This window comes from Ptychodera flava, chromosome 12, assembly GCF_041260155.1.
Source record: "Ptychodera flava strain L36383 chromosome 12, AS_Pfla_20210202, whole genome shotgun sequence".
NCBI classification, from domain to species: domain Eukaryota; kingdom Metazoa; phylum Hemichordata; class Enteropneusta; family Ptychoderidae; genus Ptychodera; species Ptychodera flava.
Window position 1 is genome coordinate 10,103,074 of NC_091939.1, and position 27,844 is coordinate 10,130,917.

At 39.4% G+C, this 27,844-nt stretch overlaps 2 protein-coding genes across 4 annotated transcripts; one reads left to right on the forward strand and one right to left on the reverse strand.

The window, feature by feature from the left end:
* Positions 1-932: 932 nt before the first annotated feature.
* Positions 933-5,160, forward strand: LOC139144933 (carbonic anhydrase 9-like). 2 transcript variants are annotated; one of them, XM_070715766.1, is made up of 8 exons: positions 933-1,167; positions 1,738-1,773; positions 1,979-2,152; positions 3,180-3,325; positions 3,633-3,728; positions 4,049-4,115; positions 4,358-4,518; positions 4,941-5,160. In XM_070715766.1, the coding sequence occupies exons 1-8, from the start codon at positions 942-944 to the stop codon at positions 5,046-5,048; spliced, it is 1,014 nt and encodes a 337-aa protein (XP_070571867.1). In that variant the 5' UTR covers positions 933-941; the 3' UTR covers positions 5,049-5,160. The 2 variants fall into 2 exon arrangements, with proteins under 2 accessions (XP_070571867.1, XP_070571868.1); XM_070715767.1 differs by lacking the exon at positions 933-1,167 and adding an exon at positions 1,339-1,363.
* Positions 4,777-27,540, reverse strand: LOC139144935 (carbonic anhydrase 7-like). 2 transcript variants are annotated; one of them, XM_070715768.1, is made up of 8 exons: positions 27,360-27,540; positions 21,476-21,520; positions 17,292-17,462; positions 11,181-11,332; positions 10,267-10,359; positions 9,457-9,523; positions 9,155-9,315; positions 4,777-6,338 (listed from the first exon to the last, which is right to left on the reverse strand). In XM_070715768.1, the coding sequence occupies exons 1-8, from the start codon at positions 27,430-27,432 to the stop codon at positions 6,231-6,233; spliced, it is 870 nt and encodes a 289-aa protein (XP_070571869.1). In that variant the 5' UTR covers positions 27,433-27,540; the 3' UTR covers positions 4,777-6,230. The 2 variants fall into 2 exon arrangements, with proteins under 2 accessions (XP_070571869.1, XP_070571870.1); XM_070715769.1 differs by lacking the exon at positions 27,360-27,540 and adding an exon at positions 22,020-22,261.
* Between the last annotated feature and the right edge of the window lie 304 nt (positions 27,541-27,844).

The following is a 27,844-nucleotide window of genomic DNA, read 5'->3' on the forward strand; positions in this document are numbered from 1 at the left end:
ACATTAAAATACTACATACTATATTTTTGGACCCTTGTTAAAACTGCGATTGGTGGATTCCATAGACTCGGAGAAAAAACGTTTTTCTCGAGAGTCTATGGTGGATTCTAACTGTATGACTGTGGCTGGTATTGGTCACCCAGAAACAGTGTAGTACGATCAAACGATAGAATGGCGGCCATTTAACTCCCACACTATATATATATATATATATATATATATATATATATATATATATATATATATATATATAGGGCACATTGTATACATTTTGTGTGTGTATATATATATACATATATACACACACACACACACACACACACACATATATATATATATATATATATATATATATATATATATATATATATTATATATATATATATATATATATAGGGGGAATTTCATATAATGGGTGAAATGGCGGGAGCATGATGCGTTCCGTCCTCAAACATGTATTTTGAGTTCGCTTCTGGGTATTTTTTTCTGTACCCACGAAGGCGGCATCGTGCGCAAGCTTTTCATTTTCGATCTTTCTATAACCAAAATAAAATATTTGTTTAAATTCACATAGAGGTATTATCCCGTTTGGTGAAATAAAGTCTGATATCGTCAATATAACGAGCGTCTATCAACAAACGCGTCGTCAGGTAACTCAACATGAACCGATACACCACACCCCTATCAAATCCTAATTGATTTCACTATCGTAAAATGGAAATTCCGCAAATGCGTGTTGTTTACTAAAACTTGCCAAATTGTATCCCAAATAATGCCAGAAATTTGCATGACAATGTTAATGAGCTGTGAAAAAAGTCATGTGTTGATTAAATTAAATTCTGGAAAGTATTTGCAACAAAATATGCAAAAAAGTACCGTCAAATTTTGTGTTTGTACACTAGGGGAGTCATTCTTGATTAATTTATGTTAGAGGCAACTTAATGGCAGAGACCATGCCACTAGCCAAAGGTATAGAAACTTGGACACAGCCCCCCGTTACGAGTATCGTGTGTAGGCGTGTTTCCCAACCCCGGTATATAAACACCATCCCTAATACTTTGCTGTCAGCATTTTACTGTCATTATGAGGATCCTATCGTTTTTCTGCGCCCTGGCCGTGCTGAAAACTGCCGTCTCCGTTTCTCTGTCCAAGAGATCAGGGACGCAAGTAAGTTCACGCTTTTTTCTTAGACGCTTTTTCTTAGAACATGCTCGTCGGTTTGCCCATTTCATTTCTCCAGCGGAGTGGAAGCTCATTGGAGTCAACCAACACAAAGCGTTGAGATCAGCTGTAAAATTCGAAAGTCCGCATATGACAGTTTTGAAAGTGCGCAACGTGCCACTGTTATTAGATATGGCATCAAGTGAACCTAGCTAACTCGTTAATCATTAACTTGCTGATTTAATTTAATCATTTATTTATTTTGAAAGTTTACATCTTAAGGCTTCCCTCACATCACCGATATTTGTGAGTTTTCCGGGTGGTATCGCGGTACGAAACTTTGGACATTTCTTGTTGCCGTTGCTGCTGGAAGCGGCCTTTGCACTTGTGCACTGTGCAGCCGTGACGTTGCTACGCGTGAATGGCAACAAGTCTCCAACATTTGCCTTTCTGGAAAGTAAATCACTTTGCCCATACAAAACTATACGACAGAATTTTTCTTTTTTTTTCTGAAAGGAAGATAAAGTGTTTTTTTTAATCACACATTAATCGTATTATATTACATTACATTCATAGGTTGGGGATACCATTACTTAACGGAAGGCGAATTAGGTAAGCAAAATACTATTCACTTTGTAGTGTACCTAGGGGTGAAGGGTGCTGTATTCAAAATGTACTCTGCATAACATGTGACCGTCAAGAAACCAAAACTTATTCTGTTTTCCTTCATCGTTTCCAGCAGTGACGTGTGATTAATTGATATTCACCCCGTGTCAGCTGACCGGGATTTCTCACCAATCCATACTCGTCATTTTAGGCCCCAGTCGATGGTGGGAAGCTGATGAAAGATGCAACGGCCACTTCCAATCGCCAATCAACTTACTCGCAGCTGAAGCCAAGAGCCAGTGCCTTGGTGAAATTGAACTCGATGGATTCGGTGATGAACCGCCAGAGGGCGCTACCATGACACTCACGAACACCGGACACTACGGTTTGTACTAATTAATGTTTGAGCACATTTTACAGCTCCCGTGTTAATATGTTGGCGTACGCTTGTTGCTCAACATGCACATCTCGGTAGGCAGTATTTCCATCGGCAGCAGTTTCTCAAACAAGTCAATATATTGACAACAATGACGTCGATGACTTGCATGCACACAAGTCTCTATAATTATGTGCCTTTCGCCTGCACTAATTTTGTTATTTTGTAAGTTGTTGCCTTGTTTCCTCAACATCTGCGTGGAAATTATCTCTGAATTTCCATAGTTAACAACACTTTAGAATCAGATATTATATCTGTCAGAATATTTTGCAAAAAAAAATACAATAACTCTTTTTACGATTAGTTTTAAAACATTTGCTAGTCAGGTCACCTACCAAGTTGTACTCATACTCTTATATTTTGAAATACATACTGAAATAAAGAATTAATATTGCACTTACCGTTGACGAATATGTTGTCTCTCCCCTTTTCAAAACATGGGACATTCCGTCAGTTTTTAATGTCTAGACTTTTAGACTTTCAGATTTCTTTTGACGTACATTGTACTCTTATATTCAATGGTTTAAAATTGTCCAACTCTAGGTGTGTACTTAATCGTTACATACCATTCAGGTTCAATCTTGCTGTATATAAAATTTCGAGTAACATTAACATTTCAAATTAGCTTATAAAGCTGTATTACAAGTTGCCTTCTATCAGAAAATCGTTCTCAGTTTGTCTTTCTTCGAAAATCTATATATTCTTTAGGCCACTTCAAATTTCTGGTCACGTGTTAGGTTGTGTTTATCCTGCCAACGAAATGCCATATCGACATGAGTACAGCGTCATAGTCCTTACTGTACGTTGCGTCTGCTCTGTCTGCGTGTCTATCTGTCTGTCTCTCTATGTATGTGATGGCCTCTTTCAGCTGCATATTTTTGTCATTTCCATAGTACTCTTGTGATTTAAATAGCAACGGTGCGCGCTGGTGACTCCCGTTTAACAATTTCGATGCTTTCTTGTTTTTACGCCGCAGTCAAAATCAAGCTGACGGGAAATTATCTGGTGACCGGCGGTGGACTCGGGTCTGTGTACAAGTCCGATCAGTTCCATTTCCATTGGGGTATGAAGGACTCTCGCGGCTCGGAACATTATCTGGAAGGAAGCCCGTACCCTGCCGAGGTGAGTTGAAACTGTTCGAGTCATTCGAACGCTACAACCTTTTAGTAGAGACAAAGGGCAGCTACCTACTTCTTGATTATCGGGACAACTTTCTTCTTTGGGGTACGAAAACTAGAAAATTGCAATGTTTTCAAATGGGCTGCTCAGTCATATGCTGCTGTATTACTACCGGTTGCATCAGTTATTTCAATGTTTTCACCACTGAATTCGCTTACAAGTATGCGCTGGCTGAGAAAATGAAAAAAAATTCTATATGCTTAAATTTTCCACGTTGCAACATTTTGTGACCGTTCTGTTTCATGTTCAGATGCACATCGTGACCTATGACACAGCTCGATTCAGCAGTGAGGCCGAGGCTGTTGGAAAAGATCGTGGACTTGCAGTCTTGGGATTCTTTGTAGAGGTGGGTACGTTCATCCGAATATCGCCCTCAACGACAAAGACAGAGTAACATACAAAGCATGCAACTCTGAGAATTAATCGCTGTGGTTTTAGAACCAAAGCATTGAAACATTGCTGAATGCGTATGTTCGAAAGTGAGTTACCGAGTGATGTCTACATTTGTGATAAATAAAACAGAATTACGTCATTTGAATGGAGAGGGTGATTTACTTTGGAAAAGGGAGCTGGCTATACATGATTTCAACGCATATGATGTTGTACCATTCGACGTAACACAGTTTAGGTGTTTCATTAAAAGGCTATTTTCTTTTACGATTCAAGCTCGTCGATGAAGACAATCCAGCTTTTGAACCACTGCTGACTCCATTTGAAAACATCGAACTGGAAGGTGAGTCAACAAATAATGTTTTTCTTTTCCCTCGCAAAATGCGTTTTGTAATCGATATAAGAAATCGATGAAAGAAACAGAAGTTATACTTGATATTTGCCCTAACGAGTTTTTGTAATACATATCGTTTTCCACTGTGTACAACTTTGGATCACAGAACTAAAATATCCGCCTATCAAAAGTCATTATCTATTGGCGTTCGCCCATTTTCTATAAACTATGTACATTTTTGACGTCGATAGGTGACGCTGTTCAATTGGATGAGCCGTTCAGCATCGAGTCAGTATTGCCAGAAGACAGATCTAAATTCTTCCGCTACATGGGATCCCTGACAACACCCCCGTGTGCAGAAGGCGTGGTATGGACCAACTTCAAGAACACCGTCAAGATGTCAGCATCCCAGGTTTGTGATGATACAGGTCTTTCAGGTTGACCATTTACACTTGCACGTTCATCACACATGTTTTCTTGTAAAGTATACACTGAGTATACACATACTTTGTTGATAAGACAGACATTAACGTTGTAATGTTAATGAGTTGATCTGTCATTCGTCACCACAGAATTCAGAACATTCTAGCGATTTCTTGGACGAGCTTGGAACCTCATGAGATTGATATTTGAACATTGGAGAGTTGACGTTGAAGATAGGTAGTGCAAATAATGAGAGGAAGAACGCAGAAGTCATGTTAGCCATGTTATATTAAACAGTCAAAGATATACAATATTTAATTTCGAGTTCATCAACTAGCAGTACTTTGAGCCTTTTTGAAACCGTATTTTAATCATCAAAGGTCTTTCTCCCTTTTTTTTTGTTTCTCACAGCTCCAGAGATTCCGTGATTTGAAGGATGAATTAGATCTGAATATGCAAGATAATTTCCGCCCAATTCAGCGACTCAACAATCGCAAACTCTTTGATAATACATGTTGAGAACAAGATGGGGGCGCTGTGCAAACGTTCAAATGATGTTTTAACTACTAGGTTAATGTCGGTCAGCTTATGTGTATGGCCTCGTGTGAATAAAATATTTAAATAAATTGAATGGCTTTGCTCGTTTTTGTCATGAAATGAGAAAATGTAGGAAGACTTACTGCCCGAAGGCGACGATATAGCTATTTCTTAATCAATGAAAAAACATAGTGATTATTTATACTTTTCTTGTGACTGACCATTGAAGTTACATTACCCCAGCGTAAAAGAGGGTGGCATCAACAACAAACAGCTCGGTTCACAACGGATGTACATCGTCACAAGTTACAAAACTTTTGGACGAGTAAACTATAGTTTCTTATTTGTCAGCAATGTCTCGGAGTTGTTCTGGTCTCCTTTTCTCATGTTTATTGAAGGAAAACTGCAGTATTTAGAATGACATCAAGTTTTCACATCGATGTAGAAATGTGGAGCAGCGTAAGAATAAAGGAACACAACGATGAGCTTAGAACTTGGAACTCACACATTTCCAAAGAGTTGACAACTTCTTATTGTGCATATGAGGAAACATCCAGATTTAGTCTTTAAAGGTTCATCATAGATAGAAGAGTTCCAAAGGCAGAACACTCGGGAGAGATATTCCATTCTGGCTGCCAAACTATTTATATATCCTTGTGGCCTACCACTTGTAGGGGTCAATTTGAAGCTTATGGAGTAGATGAAGTTTCCACTGGCTCAATTTTGTGAAAATCAGGAATTTCTCCCTGGAGTAAACATGGGGACGGCGGCCATTTCGAATAACGGAAACTACTTTGTAATTGTTTCTCTAGCACCAAACTTTCTGGGTTACTCCGATTTTATTCTTGATTTTGAAAGAGAAAGTTTGGGAGTTTCATTGAGGAAAGTTTGAGCAAAGTTTAAATCTTGTTCTCAGTTGAGTAGTAAACCAATGGTATTGTCAGCTAGGATTTCGCCTTTTAGCACTCCACTGCCTTCTGTTCTTCCGAAGAATGCTGAATATATGTAAACTATAATAGGACAAATACGTTAGCAAAAAATAAACTGAACTGAATATTTTATAGTTAAAATTAAAGGACAGTGTTTGTACGAATCCCAAGTTCTATGATAAATTCGGCGACGAGTAGTCCAGCGACTGCAGCTCGTCTCATGAGGGCGTGATCCCTAATCGTCACGCAGTGATACGACACGACCGTTGAGAGGCTGTGTCGGACGGAAGTTGTTCGAAAGTTCCTTGCCATGATCATCCACCAGCTTGCGAAATTGAGCTATCTGCAAGAAAGCATGATTTTTATGGTATACATAACTCTAAAGCACCATGCAATTCCAGCTAATGTGGAACTCAGAAAATAAAAGAAGTATAGGTTATTATAATACTTTTATTGGTTTTCAAATTATCAACCTCTCGATCGATCTACGAGACTTAGGCCTACCAGTCTGAAAGGAGGGTACTTCATTTGCATGCATAATTAGGGATTTAGTTCAAATTCGAACAGCGCCCTCTAGCCAGTGAGTGACGGTTATGGCATTTTTCGCCAGAATTTTATCCGCAGATATCTCAGCCTTCGTTTAGCATCCGTCCTGTTTCCAGTTAGCGGCTGAATTGTACTCTTACTTAGTGTTCGCCGATGATTTTTTATGGGGTTTTGTCGATTCGTTTTTGCGTTAGCCTTATTTTCATGGTTTTCGAGCGACCGAAAATGCCGTTCACTAAACCACAGTCGTTTGGGGAGCTGTTCAGCGCTGGGACTATTCGCCCCATAGACGAGTAGCAAGAGCTGTTCAGCGCTGGGACTATTCGCCCCATAGACGAGTAGCAAGAAATACCCCATTTCTTGCTACTCGTCTATGGGGCGAATAGTCCCAGCGCTGAACAGCTCCCCAAACGACTGTGACTAAACACTGCCGCAAAAGCATATCCAAAGTCAAATTTCCATGAGAAGAAGGGAGGGGACGTATCTTGAGTAGGTCCATACGATCTGAAAAAATCTCAGTGGCTTAAGCCTCCGTTTTTGAAATAAGTCTCGTTGAAGTTGACTATGCAGCGACGTTCATGTGTTAAATCTAACATGGCGACCTACAGCGCAGCGTGAGTGTACACGTAAACTCTTTCAGCTCTTTCTCGGTCCTCACCGGCTAACTTGGCAGATTTTTTCGGTTCTGTTTATGTTTCAATGATTGTGACGAGGAAGCAAGACTGCAAGCTTGTGTTACCTCACTGGCCAACACAATCTGCCTGGCTGGCTTCTCGGTAAAGTCGTGGACAGTGCAAATGGAAAAAATCACTACGGTGACAGAAGGGCTACGTTTATCACAGGGAACTTAGTAATCTTGTTGTTGTTGTTGTTGTTGTTGTTGTTGTTATTGTTGTTGTTGTTGATGGTGGTGATGATGATGATGATGATGACGATAATAAAAATATTAAAAACAATGTGTCATTCCTTGCTGTTGTTTGTCGATGTTGTAGATAATTGTAAAAGAAAACCGTAATCGTGACCAAAAAACGACGTAGGTCGCCCAACGTCACTCCTGTCGGTTGTATAATAGGACAGGAGTGACGTTGGGCGACCTACGTCGTTTTTTGGTCACGATTACGGTTTTCTTTTACAATTATCTACAACATCGACAAACAACAGCAAGGAATGACACATTGTTTTTTAATATTTTTTATTATCGTCATCATCATCATCATCATCACCACCATCAACAACAACAACAATAACAACAACAACAAACAACAACAACAAGATTACTAAGTTCCCTGTGGTGGTACGGTAGACACCCGTCGTACTGACTAGCAGTGCTGTTTCGTTTATGAGTGATTTTTTCCGTTTTCGCTTTCTAGTAGCTAGCAAGCATACAAAAACTGTAGGAAATAACATCGACTGCAAAAAATCTCCGTGGATAAATACGGCTACTCTGTTTCCCGCACACGGGTACGTGAATATAGATGCGGCTAGAATGATAGCCGGTAAACAGCTGCGCGTTGCGGCCATCCCTGCTTGCATTACCGCGCGTGCTTGAACTAGACTGGCACATTTTATAACTCATGTAACTAGCAAAAAATTTTTTTAAGTATTGATGGTCATAATGTGACATTAATTAAATACTTTATTGATATATAACATCAGTGACCCAAGATTATAGGAGTAAACTTTGAAAAAAATGAAAGATTAATCGTTTAACACCCGCGCCGTGTGAACTACTAGTGGTTTGGTCGCGGTAAACAGCGTGGAGTGTACGTAGCGTAACGGGTGTTCGTATACTCATAGACCCTCGAGATCTACGTATACAGCGATATGGTAACTGCATGCCAACATTCAACACTGCCGCAAATACATGTCCATGGTCGCACGGTCATGAAAATTTCACCAAATGTTGATAATAGTTAAATGAATATTTTCTGAAATTTTCGGCTTGGCTTAAGACCTCTAAGGTCATTATCGAGCTGTTTTACGAAAAAGGTGAAGTTACTTCGCGTTTGGCGGGTCGACCTCGCCACCCACTTTGTAGCGATTTAAATAAAATCTTCTCAACTTTTGTGAGTTTACCCAAGGAAAACAGATCATTAGTATGTATGCTACAACTGAAAGCAAAAATTATAGTTCTAGCTATTGTACGTTTTGCTGCACGTCGATATTTAAAGACCACCCTTTCGCCGTATTTTATCCCTCACTGCAGTGGCGGTCAGCGTAACGAAAACGAGGCTCTCTAACACGAACTTTTATGCAAATTTCATAGGCTCCTTTCAGACTGTACATTGATAGTTTTACGTGCGCTTCACTTCTAGACGATTGTTCGCTTCGTTGGAGTGGCCAAAATATTGATGATATTCCGGGAGGCGCCATACACATTCCTCTCACCAGATTTATTTCGGGAAAAGTATGCTAATCTGATGACGAAAACTTACTGTATTTTTCATCGTTTAGTTTGATAGAAATAGTTTTAATGTTACTGAGTATTTATTCATCACATCAGCACCCTCAGTCATGCGCCTTCCAATCGGACAACTTTTCCTTTAATCACTGAAACAAACACCCGCCCTTCCCTGACAAATACAGTGTCCCTTATTCGCTGCACATACCTACCTGGTTTTGTGATATGGAAATGGGCTTCAACATGAGGGTCCAATCAAGGGTCTCCAAACAGGGTGGTGTAGTGAGAGACCCCTTGTAACGGACGAATTCATCGATATTGGACGGCCAGAAACCACGCAGCTTAAACGGTTCCTCATATTGATACTCCTCGCCTGCAATTGTGTCAAATGTCACATGTTGGACTTAGATACTGAGCACGAAGCGGAGGTACGTGGTGGCCTGTTGTGAATTTTTCTGATGATGTATTCGAGTTTGAACAAGTTGGGACGAAAACAGGCAGAGTGTTCATTTACCTGGATTTAAGATGGCTGATAGGCGATCCGTCACTGCGGTATAGGCGTCATTTTCATCATCTTCAACCTAGTAATCATTGTAGACAAACAAGGATAAGCTTACTATGTATAGTATAAAGGGCATACATACATACATACATACATACATACATACATACATACATACATACATACATACATAATACATACATACTACATACATACATACATACATACATACATACATACATACATACATACATACATACATACATACATACATACATACATACATACATACATACATACATACATAGGGTTACGAAGGTCCTTTATCTCATACAAAAGCTAATGCACCTAGCGGTCATCGACACCAGAAAAAATAGATATTAAAACAACAAAATCTCAATTATAAGTTGATTTGCATACAAACGAGACACACACAATATTGGCAGCAAATGGACAAAGGCATTAATTGCAATTTACGGGCATGTTTACGAAGTATGAACGAAAACAAGAATACGTTTGAATTATGTATTTTGAGAATAATGAAGGTAGTGATAGTATTCAAACACACATATGCACTGTACTGTTTTGTGATATAGCAAACTATCCAATCTGAAAACTTGCTGATGCCACGAAGGAATTATTCACCGCTACATTGTTGAGAACAACTGCGATCTCGTTATGGCAAATAGATTTGTGCATTCCATTCACCTGCTATTCGTACCATAGGTACTTATGACGTATTTGAATACTGGTGAAGTTATCATAAGTATCATTTAGAAATGTTGTTCCTTAAGGATGCTGTGGAAAGTGAGGGAGACTTACCACAAGGAAAATCCCGACGACAGCCACGGCGCCCTCTTTCGGCAAAGCTGCAGATAAATCGCGGTATTTTGCGTCGTGGAACACAAAATGACACTGAAAGTTGGAGATGTATTGGACAAATGACATTGAATTGGCACTCTGAATAATATAATAAGCGCACGTAATCAACGTAATTCTATCTGACAAATTCGAACTCCAGTTAGAATTTCCTGCTAAGTTTTAAATTATTATCGGATATTTAAAGGGAAACAGTCGTCGGAACTGCGCCTGTTCGAGTTTCTTGTTTACAAACAATGTATTTCGTGCACGATATTTAGATGCACCTCATCATCATAGCTGCAACACATTTAAAACTATATGATGTAGATTATGACAGACATGTTTTAAACTTTCACCAATCACCATCGTACCTTGGATACAGTGTTTACATTGGTCGTATGGTTCCCATACGACCTTTTAGCGGAGTTCCGACGACTGTATCCCTTTAAATTACTAAAAGCAAAATATTCAAATAAAGCATGTACTTCATGAACCAAGCGACAAAAACTTTTTTCAAGGTGCCTAGGGAACAATAAGAAAACTAGTAAATAAAAGAAATTGAACTTCTGAAATAAGGACGTGATGGCTGCAGCTTTTTATATTATTTCATGATTTTAGTTTCAAACTAAAAAATGGGAAAAAGTGCATGAAACTACCATTTGGGTTGAAAAGGCAAGTGCACATGCGCAGAACGTGAGAATGTATTTATAAAAAACTCTGAACTCAAAGCCTGACAGTAGGGCCTACACGTGTCTGTGGAGCAACCTTGCTAAACTGTGAAGCAAAGTTTAGAGCACGACTTTCGAAATTCTGCTTTTTAAATTCTAGGGAGAACATGTTATCGGTACACATGTACGTTAGATATTTGTGGTTACCTCTGCGGCAAACCGTTTTCCGTCAATGGTATGTTCTGAGCCACGGTCTTTGGAGCTCCCCCAGTGCCAGTGGAACTGAGCCAGTTTGTACTGTTTAGCCGGCAAGCCTCCACCACGCATGACGTAGTCACCGCCAACAATGTCAATTTGCGCTGAAGGATATGAAGGATGGAATTAGATTGGACGTTTGGGTAGTTGAAAGGTCACATCTTCCCGATGTATTTCTTACTTGTTTATGTTTTATGCATACATACGGCAATAGCAGCACATGGTGCAGAATTCAATGTCGGGAGAGCGCTCAAACTTTATCAATGGTGGCTTTGGGGTGGGTGTACAGATTGAAAATGGGTATTTTGAAAATTTAGAACTCCCCAAATCTGGCCAAGGCAGCACATAAAAGTCGTTGAAAATGACTTCAAAGTATGCAAATTAGCTGTGGGTCCATAGCTGTGGTGTTTTCGGACGTGATTTCTGCCTTATAAGGGCTGGTTTTGACTTTTACGTTTTTAACCCCGCCACCACATACATACATACATACATACATACATACATACATACATACATACATACATACATACATACATAAATACATACATACATACATACATACATACATACATACATACATACATACATACATACATACATACATACATACAAAGCTTTAGGCTTTCATCACGTGATATGGCAGGGACAATTCTTCCGATTGGAATGGTATCGTCCACTCACATCCAACGTTCATGCCAGTCTGTGCGTATTTGCATATCGATTGTATGTACTACCGTAGATCTTGTAGCGAGGGTCTATGGTACTAAAACAATGCATATGATGCTCGGTGCATGTTCCCCTGTGTGATTACTCGATTTCTACTTAGCCTTTAAGTAATATTTGGCCTCGACAATTTTTAGTTCACAGTTTTAAACTGTCGTCATGCGTTATTGTTTTGTGCCCATTTGCAAAGCAATACCAAACAAAGAATGTCACATTTTACCGATTCCTCAAGACAGGGACAGATGGAAAGTCTGGTTCAGGAATATAGGGAAAGGAGACGAACAGATTTGGTGCTTGGTACCCGATCAATTTGACCAGAAAAAATTATTACGATTTAATGCCGTCGAATTATTTGGAAATTAATACTGACGAAATAATTTAGTGGTCGAATTAATGAAAGCACGATCAGAAATTCGCATAGACATGTTTGTTATGAGGAGACTGCTTCAAAGTATGGACGGTGAAATTTGTAAGGTCGACAAATTAGACATTCAGCAGTTATATGCTGTACGTTACAAATAAAAACTAGAAACATCGCACTTGGATATCATGTCAAAATCAAAATGACCGCGATTATCTGTGGGTGCGTCATTCTCTAGATCCATTTTGCTATTAGACTAATATGTACAAGTTGATCGTTAGATAGTTGTAGTCAGTGTGTATTAGTTAATGTTGGGGGGCAAAAGTACGTCTTTGCCCCCCCCCCCTTCAGCATTGGGGGGGCAACTGCACCCCTGCCCCGGTTCCTACGCACAGTTTTAGTGCTGTCGTCACATCACTTTCGATTGAACCATTCATAATCTCAGCAAAACTTGTCACCAAAATATAGCTGACAGAGGAAATCAAGCCATTTACCTGTAACTGTAAACATGTTAAATACGTTCAAATAGGCCTATACTTAGTGAATATTCTGCGTTAGGAGATGCCAAACCGCATGACCCGGGCCGTTTCCGGAAATCGTTCTTTGGAAAGTGTCGATTGAAGCATCGATTTATCAACAGTCCGGGTCAGCTCCAAAATTGGAGGCTATACCATAATATTTCCCCTCTCATTAGCCAATCAGCGGCCAGCGCGCCATCAGTAAAAATTGTATTTCCTGGCAACCTCCACATGCGTCCTTCGTTACGTACCATACTGTGTCGAACTCCCGCGCCGTATTCTGTCATAATGTCGAACAGTTGTGTGGCCACTCTGTCAAAACACAATTTCAAAATCGCGTACCAGTTTTATTCTGGCTAAGACAACCAAACCCCATATATCGCTGTGATTCCTAGACTCTGGCTTGAAGTCCTGCGAAATATAAATCGTGTACCTACACAGATCGTTCAGAATACCCCATTTGTGTCGGAGATGGCAGCGATACAAATTCTACCGTATGGGGAACAGTTGTGTGGCCACTCTGTCAACACATTTTCAAAATCGCGTACCATTTTTAGTCTGCGTTTGACAACTACAAAACAGGTATCGTTCTAAAGCTCTGACATTGCTCTTCTTTCTTGCAAAATGTTATACGCGTACCTACACAAATAACCTTTATAACAGTATTTCTAATAGAGATGACGAACATCCACAAAATGATTCTCGGTACTTGAGCGAAATCGATAAACTGGGGGTAGAAATGAATCGTCAATATTTCGAATATTTGTTCACTAATCGGACTCCTTGTTGGACATGACCTTCTGCAGAACACGTGGATTATGTTGACTGTCGAAATTCGTCGAAATTCACAAGACAGGGGCTTAATAAGCGGCCCAAAACTGCCGATCACACTTGGTGGGTAATTTGTGACCCAGCGTGACCTGTACTTTATTAATGATGTAATCTGGTCGATGATTGGCTGAATGCCGGAAACATTATCATAATGAGTCTCCAATTTTGGAGCTGACCCGGACTGATCAAGCTTGCATGGATTAGCCCGTTTTATGAAGGTTTCCGTTTTCAGATCGCAAGTAATTTGGTGCAAATATCACAATATTGTTTAGAATCCCGCGGGTAGCGACTACAATTAGTTAGAACGGCACTTTCTTAGCGATTGACCCGGGTGATCGACAAACACTGCGATTTAATGCGCATATACTTTGAGTTTTCGTTCCCTTGCCAACAAAAATCCATCGAAAGTTGACTAGTTGCTGCATTTATATTCAGGGTCTTTGTTGAAAAAAGTAATATTCTGCTGCTAGCGGCTTAATTGGTCCCCAGAAACATTACTGCTGAAAGTTTTAGGAGTGATGTGCACAACAGAGTTGTATTGAATGAGAATGGTGCGGACTACGTAACACTAAAACTGGATCGCACAAGTAACGAATGACGGAAACCGATCAAGCCAGTCTCAGACTGATACTAGACTGACTGAAGGTAATGTATCCTAGAATACATGTATTTCGATCCGATATTTCGTGATACAAATAAATTTCAATGCATTCTGATGTATTTTATCAAAACGGAAGTTGATCAACGTGTACGGGGCAATGAGATCGAGAATCGAGATTGGCTATGATTTAGTTGTGAACAAAAATATTCGATTGATTCACTACACAACCAGAAAGAGCTTTTCTTCAACTTGAAAAAATAAGTCGTCGCCTTTCTTGACATTCCTGTCCCCAGTATGTAAGAATGCCCGGTTTTGCGTCGGCTGTACTGGCCGACAGATCGATATTTCTTCAGCTATTTTTTCAGCATTTCGCACAAGATATCGGCAACTAATCTTTTTAGTGAGCGGGGCACATCTCTCTACGTGTGTTAGGAACAAGTAACACTGTGTTTAGAACATAATATCTGTCAAATTAGGAAGATTTTGATGATGAAAATACTATGCTTGATTCACACACAGAAAGAGTCAGTAAATTTAATCGACAGGGGATGGAAAGAATTCGGAAAAGACGATGTGAAATTAAAGAGAGAAAGTAGGCAATGTCTTTGACTTTTTTTGCTATCAAGGTCGGAAAATAATTTCAACTGAAACGACCAGAGACTAAAATCGTTTGTACTGAAACTTCTCGCACATTCATGTTCTGATATCGAGCTTACCAAAATCAGTAGGCCTACGGTTTCCCATTCTGGCGAAAATTATCGTGTCCCAGTGGAAACCCGGAGTGAAAACCATCCTGAAAGCCGTTTACAAAGCCCTTGACGGTTCAACATTGCCTTTTTGTCTGCACTGAACGTGGTTCGACGCATCCGTAACGCTCTTGTTTTTGATGTCCTGAAATATGGTTCATTTACCAACTAAATAAACTTTTAGAAGGCTGATCGGTCGAATTTGGAAACGATCAAGATTCCGTTGGTGGTGGAATTGATAAGGGCAAAATAAAATAATGCTTTGAGAAAAAACATTTGGTGGTCGAATAAAAAGAGTGGCCGAATTGATCGGGTAAACAGCACCACAAAAACTGACAGTTTATTTAAGTGATTTATTGTTTATACAGGGATACTCCGTATGAACAATTATATAGTTAATGCAAATACGCACAGCCTGGTCGTGAACGTGGGTGAGTGGAAATGACCATCCGAGTCGAAAGATGGTTCCTGCCATATCACGTGATGAAGCCCCAAGCTTGGCGCTTTTTCCCATGATTCAAATTACATGGAGTTGATGAAGCCCTAAATGCAACTTCCGGCGCTATTTGTATCCTTTTTGTAAAAAATCGCGCGAGATTTAAATGGCGAAAATGGCTTTTTCCGGAATAAGCGACCACAAAGCCAGCACATATGTAAAAACCATCACATCAAACGAGTTCTCCAGCATTTAAACGACAGTGACACAGAGTGAACCGGAGATAGAGAAAGACTGCAAATAACACGGACCAGGCGAACAAACTGACACTCAGACATGCGTAAGACAGACATACACATAAGTATGCAGGTATATTACACGTAACAAGTCATCGTTGATGACACAGTCCCCACTTGTTAATGGGTACTTTGATTACAAGTCCTTGGAGAGGATAGAGTCTTGTTCATTAATTGGGTCTGTGATTAAGAATGAGTTCCATGGTGGTGAAAACGTAAAACAATGTGGGCTGCCACCCTAATTACAAAAGGTCATAAATAAGTCAATCAGTGATTAATCGACAGGATGTTGCCAAACATTTTGCATTCTATTATAACACTGACAGATTATCACGTGTACCACATTTCATAAACGATACCGCAAGTGTCAATGAATTGTATTACAGCACTGTGAGATCAACATCTGTACCAAGTTCATGAAATTTGATGTACTATTTCTGAACATATCACTCTAATTAGAAAGTTCATTAAATATGTAAATTAAAAATTAATTAACATGACACTGCTAAGTGTCTTTATTCAATGTTAAAGCAATGTGAGCTCAACATCTGTACTAAGTTTCATGAAATTTGATGAACCATTTCTTGACATATCAGCCTAATTACGAAAATTTATTAAATATGCAAATCAGCAGTTAATTGACATGATACTACTACATATCTATGCACGCCATTACACTACGGAAAGATCAACATCTGTGCCACGTTTCATCAAATTTGATGCAGCATTTCTAGACATATCACACTAATTATGAAAGTTCATCAAATATGCAAATTAGCAATTAATTGACATGATACTGCTTAATGTCTTCACACAGTATTAGAGTACTGAGAGATCAACATCTGTACCACGTTTCATCAAATTTGATGCAGTATTTCTGGAGATAGCCCACTAATTAGGAAAGTTCATTAAATATGCAAATTAGCAATTAATTCGCATGACACTGCTAAGTATCTTTGTACACTATTATGAGACTGTGTGCTAAAGATCTGTACCAAGTTTCATCAAATTTGCTGCAGTATTTCTAGACATATCACCCTAATTACAAAAATTCATCAAATATGCAAATTAGCAATTAATTGATGCAATACTGACATATCTCATTGTGTGCTATCAGAGCTTCATGTGATGAACATCTTTACAAAGTTTCATGAAATTTAGTGCAGTCGCTCTAGAAACAGCACTTTTTCAAAAAGTCATTGTCAATGACATAGTCCCCGCTTTTTTTAATAAATGCCGTCACGAACATATGGATCTGATATGTATGACATGACATAAGGAGTAATCCTTGTACTAAGTTTGAATGAAATCGCTCCAGGCGTCTCTGAGATATCTGCGTGAACGGACGGACATACGCAGACATGCACGTCGCACGGATATGACCAAACCTATAGGTCCCCCGGACGGTGTCCGTGGGGACTAAAAAGAGTGACAAAAGGCGATGGAGAATAAGTTAATCTGTGTATGGAGGACAAAGTAACAGGAGCAGAAAATATTGTGCAGGGTGGTGAAAAATCTTTCAAAATCAAAGACGTTTGTAGTACAACTCACCTCCGTGACCGGTGTTGCGAAGTTTGAGAGAAGCCCCATCTGGTGTCTCGACCAGGGCGTCGAACTCAAAGTCGTCTGCTTTCAGTGGGTGAGATTTCGCGAGGACGATGTTGATTGGTGACTGCCTCTTACCGCCACATTTAGGACTTATGCTGGGCCAGCGTGCGGGGCCTAAACAAACAAACAATAAGCAAACATTAAGCAAACAAGTAAACATAACACCACATGGTTATCTTTTTGCAGCTAAAATCACGGTCTTCCTGGACTTGGAAGGTACGCTCTCATGTGTGACAATATAAACGGAAAAACAGCTACACACATTTTTTTTTTTTTTTGCTGTGCAGAAAGAAAATTACAGCTTTAGAAAAATCGATTCGGCATAAAACATACATTTCTGTCTCATCCATGAATCGGTCAACACGGTCACAAGCCGCCAAGTTTACTCTCGTCGAAAACAATCAAACAAAAGCGAAATGGAGATTTTTGCCAGTGTTTAAATAAAGCAGATTTGTTAAAGACCGGAAAGGACAAAATTACGAAATGAAATATCCCCAGGATATGAGACAGCATGGAAGTTAAAGGAGAGAGCAATGTCCACGTTCAGCACATAGAGTTAGTTTTTTCATCATTAATATGACTTGAAGATTGAAACGTCGCACAGCTTACTCCTGATATTAAGCTTTGAAACGTAAGGCGCAGAAACCACTGTAATACAGCCTTCGGTGAAGGCACAATTCTTATTTTGATGTGTATGGAAAGCAGGCAAGAAAAACCCAGAGGAAATAGCATTCACATAGGCTAATAATTTAAATCGAGAACTGAAAAAAGTTAGAAACATGTATTGAGGGACTGTGCACAATCTGGTAAGGCCAGACAGAAAAAATAAATTGTTCATCGGAATCGTCGCTTCTACTTTGCCCGATTTGGATTTTTTTTATTTCGGCAAATTCATACTTCTGCATTGCAAATACTTTAGTACCGCCGCTGGTGGCGCCCTACACTTTGTCGGGTTTTGGCTGGCAAGTGGGGTTCTGAATGATACTTCCGACGTGTCTGCTCTGAGCTCTGTGAACACGTTGTTGCGACGTCTGAATTTCGCAAATCACGACACAAACTGGGTCAATTTTTGGCTGAAATTTCTCAAAAAAAGTTCGAGGGACCACGGTTACTTTAAGTTTTGGCTTAAAAAAAATCAAAAAAATCGGTCGCCGCTCCTGAACCTTGGTCCAAAAATCCGATGAACAAATTTTTTCTCTCTGGCCTAAAACACAGTGTGTGGAGGGATTGTGGGAAAAAGAGACAATGCTGGTGCATGGAGGTAGAAAGAGACTACCTCCATGGCTGGTGGCGCACATCACGAGGCAGTTGTCCCTCTTCATTACTCAAAGTATAAGGATAGCGGACCATGAATAAAACTGAGATGGGTCTCTTCAAAACCGGTCGGCGCAGTGAACGAAAGCTAATGATACAGAAACGGAGGCCCTACCGTATTGTCACTATCAGGAAAGTGTAAAATACATTATATATGCATAGTTAAAGATCGAAACGTTCTCCTCTCAGGCGGAAAAGGTCGATTGGTCCAACTTTTAGGAAGTGCCAATGTCACTCTTTTATTCGTTATTATCAAGCAAAATTCACAAGCCAATGGTGTGTACCCGGAATACGTTAACCTTAACCTCCAAGTTTGTTATGTTTGAATGGATTGTATAAGTTGAACATGGCGATGACAGGATGCAAGTTTTAAAGTAGTATGGCGGCGCTGTTCATTAAAAATGTATCATCGGCTTCGTGAACCAACTGCAGACCAGCTCAGCTATATACGTGGTAGTTAACAATCACCTATACCATAATTGGTGCAGTCTGCTGAGGTATATACATTCAATTTATTAGTATAAGTCCACAGACTTGGCCGAGATTATAAGATGTAGACAAAACGCAAAATACACACGCTTGTGGAGGGCGACAATCAGTCTCCTAGAAATCTGTCGCTGCAATACAAATTGATGTCATCCAGCAAACGCGGCGCCACAGACCGTGGAAATGAAGATACCGCGCCGGGGAATGTGACCACTTGGGCGATTCTATAGTTTGTGTGTGACATCATTTCATGAGTCCCACGCGTCATATTCCTTCCAAATCTTTCACGTTAACTTTACTGATATTTTAGAGTCTATTTCCAGACCTTATTCACGGTTCCGCTGCCTAAATCCCTGGCCATACCACATGCATGCACTGCAATATGCTTCGAGTAGGCCTATATCTGACACAATTTGATTTCACAATCGGCGCGTGTGTGTTGGCAGTCAGATGCTATTTCTGAAATTGGACTGTATTGTATTTTCATTTGCATTTATGTTCTGACCTACTTTAGCGTGGTAGTGGTGGTGGGGGGGGGGGGTGAACAGATGTTGCACAAAAATATTAGAAGGCTTCGAATTAAAAGAAATAGTATCTATGACCGTACTTTCACCTGGATTCTAGGATAATTATTGTACACCAGTTTACCCAAGGCAGTTGTTGACGTATAGATGTCGTGCCACTTATAGCTTCAACTTCAAAGACCTGGCTGTTTTTGACGAGATCTCATGGTATCTTGTTGCCGACTTAACCGACAGATAGGTGTTGCACAAAAATATCACATGTCTTTTGTCTGCCAGATGTTTTGAAGACATGTGATATAACAGATTGCGGGTTGCCAAAACGCCTTTATGACTAGCGACTGTTTCATCGTTCATTACATCCTCAACAAGTTGAAAAGAGAATCGTTGAGAGTTGTTGTCCAACACCATTGAAGTCACTTGAAACATCGATTGTCTTTTCTAAAAAGAAGACTGTCGCGTTACGTATTTGTCTTTCTCTACTGTAATAGAGGGAAAAGAGGTGTGAAAGTCCATCGGAAACTCTGTTTGCGTTCAATTGTCACTGACACACTCATGCACCAGCAGTCCTTGGAAACAGCTGCTATCGTTTCACAATGTATATTAAGATACATGCTAAAACGTCCAATTGTTTCGCAAAACTTGCTACTTGCGACATGGGATCTGTTAACGTGTAGACTTTGAAATCATTCAGATATCTAAAGGGATTTGATTGGCTTTAAGGGGCGATTCACACGGATACACTCGACTAAAAATAAGCCAATATTTCAGCGAATTTGTGTAAAAATGTAAATTTAAATTATGAAATAGTTTTAAGTTTTAAAATTGCCGTTTGTAAGAATGAGTTTTTGCCCATTGTACAGCAGACTTATGTGCGTTGTGTCTATTGACAAGTACTTAAAATCTATGTGCGTAGCTATATGCTTGGACAAGTATTGCAGGCCTGTGTACGTCACGCGCTGAGGGACCGAGAATACTCAATGAGTTCAACGTACAAAATTATCGGAAAAGCGAAATATCTTACTGAAGTATTCTCGCTCCCTACGACAGAAAACCTTCAGCAAATTTTAAGGGGGCTCCAGTAGGTGTAACTATTGATGACGTTTTCATTATTTTTGTTCCATGAAAACTGACTCATTTTCCTTCTTCCTTCTCCCCAGAGTATCCTGTTGAGATAATTTGAATGTACCGTCCCTGCCAACGCAACGCGTCGTGTGCAATGTGCAGTGTTTGTATTGACAAATGAATTCCAGTCGATGTGAAAATGAACTTGGCAACGACAACGTCATTCGGACTTAAACAAGCACGGACCGTCTATCCACGGTGAACACTACTCTTTTCGATATGATTGGAAGTATAAGGAGAAAAACAAGCCTTATGCGTAAAAAATATTGTGTTTCAATAACAAGCCCCATGAAATAGGCTGCTTGGGAACTTTTTTTATTCTTTAGTTTTATTTGGGTATGACCGATCAAAAACAGTATTTTTTTTTGCAAAATCACGCGTGATTTTCGGAAATGTGAAAACAAGTTTAGGGTCGGAAGGTTTTAAATAAGGCAGGTTGGATTAATGGAAACACACATCTTTTTTTATTTGGCCCACATTGAGCAAGACACGAAATATATGTCAAAATTACAGCTTATGGAACTTTAACCACAACACAGCTACTGATTAGAAATCTATTTTAGCATGGAGGTCTGGCCATAGCTTCTGACTCCATGAGACGAAACTCATCTAGAGTGGAAATTAGGACACGCAATAGCTGTTTAGCGTGCCAGAATGTTAACTGAAGGCATGAATACTTACCATTGCTTCCCTCGTAGCTCCAAGATGCTCCGGCTGAATGTAAAGCTGTGAAATAAACACACCACAATGCTTATGTTAGATATAGTCACAAAGACTGTAGTCTCAAATTCACGTTAGTCACCTGAACGCGTACTAGGCACAGGGATATGATGCGAGCACTTTCCGTTGTTTTTCAAACACGGAACGCAAAAACTCTCTTCGCAGGACAGATACTGTCATCAACCATGGGACTCAAAAGTACAATTTTTTAAAAATCATTTGTGGTATATTCGATACAGGATATTTCTTCTGTAAAACAGGGATATAAGCTCATTCAAAATTATTTTTGAGTGAGATTTCAAAAGTTAAAGCATAATAGAAGTGTAGGAGACGATTTGTTATGATTGCGCTGGTGTAGGTCCATCAAACGCAGCCTCTACACTATGATCTTGAAATAAGTCGAGGTTAATTGCAAAACAAGGTAAGCGCAGGACTATCGTACAACTCAAGAAAGATACAAAGGAGTCGGATGCAAAGGAATGCTCAACTGACGTACACAACTCACCAATCATTTACCAAAATTTTTCCATCGAATCCTTTCCAGAGAGAAAATCACGACCTTGAATTCTTCTAAACTGTAACTTTGCACCTAAGAAACAGCATGAAGCGAGTGTTTGTGTCTCCAGCCAACGTGCTACTTATATTTACGGACGTTTAGGAACCGACACAGAAAGCAGGATGGGACCCGGAATTGTGAAACAGGACGTGGAGGGTTGTGTCATTTTATGATGGGCATGTTAAACGAGTTGAGTAGGCTAAAAGCTTCCTTCTTCTATACTGTTGACTGGAGCTATGTATTTAATGCGTGGGCTAAACTACTCAGCTGCCACGCTACACTGATAGCCAACGGGCATAGTTGTGCTAACATGTGCCCCTTCGCCTCTGGGCGACATTCCTACCGAGAAATATATGCTGCTCCGCGTCATACTCAATGGGATTCGTCGAAATAAGGTCAAATGTTTCATGGAGATTTAATGCCTCGTTTGGCCTTTGCTGAATCCGACAAACCTTGCTATTTCAACCGTCAAAAGGCGAAGAACGGCGTGACTACATGTTCTAAAAACCCCAGAGTTACAAATGATAAAAGTTGAAAGCAAGAAAGAAAATAATCGCTGAGAATTCTTAAGTCAAGTAGCTCACTTTAAGCGGAATGTCCTACCGGAAGCTTCCTTCAGATTGTGAAGGTGATTAAAAGAATATAATACCGTAATTTTTGGTGCGGACCAAATATTATTTAAACCATGGCACTGCATAGCGAATCACAACAATTTGCTAGGTCTAGTATTGCGGTGAAAGTGGCGGCCATCAAGGGCTATGAAATAACCGCCTCATCGCGAATAACGACCGATGACAAGACGTTAACCTTAACCTCCAAGTTTGTATGTTTGAATGGATTGTATAAGTTGAACATGGCGATGACAGGATGCAAGTTTTAAAAGTAGTATGGCGGCGCTGTTCATTAAAAATGTATCATCGGCTTCGTGAACCGACTGCAGACCAGCTCAGCTATATACGTGGTAGTTAACAATCACCTATACCATAATTGGTGCAGTCTGCTGAGGTATATACATTCAATTTATTAGTATAAGTCCACAGACTTGGGCCGAGATTATAAGATGTAGACAAAACGCAAAATACACACGCTTGTGGAGGCGACAATCAGTCTCCCAGAAATCTGTCGCTGCAATACAAATTGAGGGGACAAAGCAGCGATATAATTAACAGATTGCGGTTTGCCAAAACGCCTTTCTGACTTTTTCATCATTCATTACATCATCAACAAGTCGAAATAAGATGAATCGTTGAGAGCTGTTGTCCAACATCATTGAAGTCACTTGAAACGTCAATTGTCTTTTCCAAAAAAAAAAAAAAGAATGTCGCGTTACGTATTTGTCTTTCCTCTACTGTAATAGAGGGAAAAGAGGTGTGAAAGTCCATCGGAAACTCTGTTTGCGTTCAATTTGTCACTGACACACTCATGCACCAGCAGTCCGTGGAAACAGCTGCGATACGATGTTTTAGCTTTACTATTGTTTGTAAAATGATATTCTAATTATTAATGGTATGAAAAACCGCGGTAAGAATCAACAAGTTGCAGCAAACTGACACTGTCACCTGAATGACAGAGATCGTGAAAGCACGTCGAGGCATACCAGCACTTCACCTTGGCAATGTCGTTCACATCATCCCGTCATGAAACCATCATTTATTTGTTTCATCTTATGAGCTGTCATTGTCGACAATGCAAAAAAAATATAATGAATTATTCGAATATCCCCATCTACATAAATATTCCAACGACAAATCTTTGTTTGGAATATAATACATAGACAGGCATACAGATAAGAAGATATGCCGTCTATAAGTGGATACATCGAATAATAGATTGATGAATAAAGCGATAAGTCAAAGCATATAACAGTGGGCGGTCAAACAGATCTCTTTTTTATGAAAATCCATAGAATTTCAGTAAGTTCAGTGTCGTTTAAATTATCAGTCTGAGTATAACAGAATGCGCTTTTTATGTAATAAGTTGCGATAATTTTCACCAGCTTCGACCTACTTTATATCCCGGGATAAATCCCTTCGCCGAGCTGTTTGCAAATTAGTTGTCACGCCTGGATAATTAAAATGACAAAATAACTCAGCTATTTCAGGTTTAATTATGGGTAATGTGGTGGGTCGCCACACGCGATGGATGTCTATTCAGATATTTGCAGGCCTGGAGAATATTTCCTGCAAAATGGAACAGTTGGATATGAAAAAAATTCCGCTTATGTTTGAAGCAGAGTGCGCCTCTAGATCTGATACGATGGTTCTGGTTCTCAAAATGTCTCTCAGGTTTCGCAGTTGTACCTCTTCAGTGGATATGTTTTTAATCTTGTAGAGAAAATTCAATTCGAACTTCGATTTTCGTTAAAAGCTAAAGTTAAAATTCGATCTTACTGGTCCGGCTGAATTGAAAATTAATGTATTGTGTATGTATACAGGTCATTTTTCGTACATCCGCCACACTTTTTATTTTTATGAATTTTTTGTCGTGTTTTGCATTTATTTTATGACGTTTATAAGAATATCGTGTTTTAAATTGTTGGTCTAAGTTCTAACTACTTTGGCAATGTGATGTGCAGGTTCCAAGAATCGTGAAATCAGCAACGTTTTAGTATTTTGAGGATTTTTACAGTGTAGAAAGACAATCAGTCGTCCTTTATATCATCCAATCTTCTACTTCAAGTAGTTCTTGTGTAAATGCAGGATGATGTCTCTGACAGTAAAACTTAGTTGTGGTTTCATTATCCTTCCATTCTGCTCTCCTGTTCATGAGGATCTGTCCATGTATGTCTCAAGCTGCAACAAAACGCCGTATAGCTTGATGTTCCTTCATCATCAAGTTGATTTCATGTCAAATGTATCGAACGCTAGAGCTAAAAGGTGTCGGACAATAGTTCGAGTTCGAAATAAACATATTAATGGCACTCAAACATCTTTTAACAGAAAGATAATGTGGTCTTCGATGAATCTAATGGTACATTTTATGTTGTTATGCAGGACACTCGCTATGTTAACTGTCTGATTTGTTTCAGTAAGTCTCAACCGGGTTTCTTGAACAAGCCCAATGCATACTTCTTCCATCAAAGAATTGACTGTCCAGCGCTTGGTGATGTCATGAACAATATCTTTAAATTAGTTATAGATTCTGGTTTGAAATCCAAAATTACAAATCTTAGCTAGTAAATCTTCCCTCGACACATAGTTAGTGAGAGTACCCATCCAAATACTGACCCATACCACCGAATTATGATAATTCGTAAGCTATGAAAACGGCAGTATGCTACGCCTATCACAATATCCTTATAAGTAAACCTAAGTATGATATGACCAATTTACCTTGAAAATCCGATCAAATTTCATGTCCTCTGTTAAGTTTCTATGTATGATCTGTTTATGATATTTATTACATTTATGGGTATGTTACACCACCGCAAACTAGTGATGTAGCTTTGGTATGATCATGTTATGTAAACTTTTCATCAGTCACTCTTGAGGTATCACCAATGAGCAAAAACCAGTTAGGCCTACTCCGCAAAATTGGCATGATCATGCGTAAACCGAAAATATAAACTGACTCGAAGTCTTCCAATGGTCATCAGTAGATATGAAGTCACAAAAACTTTTGTTGAAACTTCTTTCGGTTATTTCAATATCGAAAAGTTTCTTACGGACACACTAAGAGACACATGAAAACACCGAAACGGCAACAACAGGCCTTCTTTGTATGTTTATCATGTTCAAAATCATATGGCACTTCGGGTATCTTTTACCAATATACCAAATTCTCAAAATTCTACGCTCCTCGTCGCAAGAAATGTACGCAGAGTCATGTAAACGAAGTAAACATTTCTAATCCACTGAAGTGCGATTTCTAAATTGACACCCGGAAGATGCTGACCCACCTTGAAGACGTTTCCGCAATGAGACAAAAAACTGCTGTTGCTAGCATAAAATTAATACGCGGTACTGTAATGCGTCACACAATGAAGATGGGGTCGTAGAGTCTATGGGCCGATTTGCATTCTCTTTATCACGCTAATTTTCGCCCTGAGGGCGTTATTAATGACGTTGAGCGTGGGAGGTAGCAAGCCCCAAATTTGAAAGTTCTCTGAAAATTTCTGCATATAACAACGCAACATATATATATGTATCGTGCATCTTGTGTAAATTATGATAAAAAATATGAAAGTTGTGTTTATAAATTTCAAGTTTTCTAAGATATCAGAAAGAGCCGCATTCCTTTTCAATTTTCAGGGGTTTTTTTTGTGGAAAGATTTTTTCTTGTCCCGCAAATCGCTTATCAGGTTAACAGTGAGGTATATAACGTGGATCGAATCAATATAGTGCGTGAATCTCCCTACTCGTGACACAAAGGTAAATATTTAAAATGGCATTTCTGCGGGTCTGGATGTTCACTTACTAGTCCATGATGCTATTTCAACTTCCCGTTGATGCCATATCACATCGCTATACACAATGTCAATATTTGAAATGCCATTAATTTCACTTTGCCTGTGTTCGCTCAGGACACGAAACAGTCCTTCTTTTTTGCAGATTCAGATTTTCCTTTGAAAGAACATCCCGTACTCGCACATTGTTGTCACTGCCGGCCATAATTCATACACGGGGATGAATTAATGAGAAACGATAGCCCTGTCACGTGTCGGTTTATAGTGTGACGCTGGATTTGCTGAACCAAAACCAACAAAGCGCCAGATTAAATACTTATCATATCTAGAAATAGAATCACGTCCATACTCGTGTCTGGTAGCGGAAGCAACATATCAGTTGAAATTTGACGTTAGGAGAGAACTATATCGATACCAAATCAAAGTAATAAAGAAAAAATATGGGTGTCGGATGCATCGATTATGTAGCAATAACAGTCAAAAATATTAAAATTTGTTTAAAGTAAGCTTTAGAGAGGAAACAATCGGTGATACTTTGTAAACTTTCGCCAGATGATTCATCAGTACACTCTAAACAAAAAAGATGACAAATATTGACAAATTTAATCGATGTTAGTATACTTCTCTCAGTTCTGAATGCGTTTCCGCTGCCATTTTCATGATCTAAGTGGCCGTTCCTGTAAATTGTAGCAGGCCCACAGTTCCAACTTACTATTTACAGTCACTTATCAACAAGTGACATTTCGACCGCTTCTTAGCGATTCATACCTTTTAAACCTCTGTGCGACAGGGTTGAAGAAATCAGTAAAGTGGACGAAAATATCAAATGTCCACCCATTTCGAGGTCAAAGTGGCGCAAAATATCCCAAAGCACGTGTACTTACTTAACGGGTGTGCGGCATTCACAAGAAGTCCGCATACCAATACGGATAAGATGGGGCTGAAATGAGCGGCCATGTTGATGTTGAATGAAGTCTCGGATGTTGAAGTCTCTTTACAGCTGTGTTTGTGTCGTACAGTTGTTGCTACAGCTTACCGAGTTCGGCTTAATAAATGAAGGGCGCACCAATTAAAAACTGCCAGGACTCTTGCCCCGGGGGTGATGCTCCTATACATGTATGTACTACAACGACTTGTTTTCCGTGATCTATGTCTGTACATTTTATAATTCTCGAAACTTTGAATCAAACTCAATTCAAGGTAGAATGCGCCTCTGAGACAGATATCCGGATTTTCAAATCTTTAAACATTACAGTTGTTTTTTGATCTACCACTTGTGGGGGCTCATTTCAAAGCTCTTGAAGTAAGAAAAATTTTCATCATCCTAGTTATTTTGAAAATCGAAAATTTTATTTTGTAGAACAGAGTT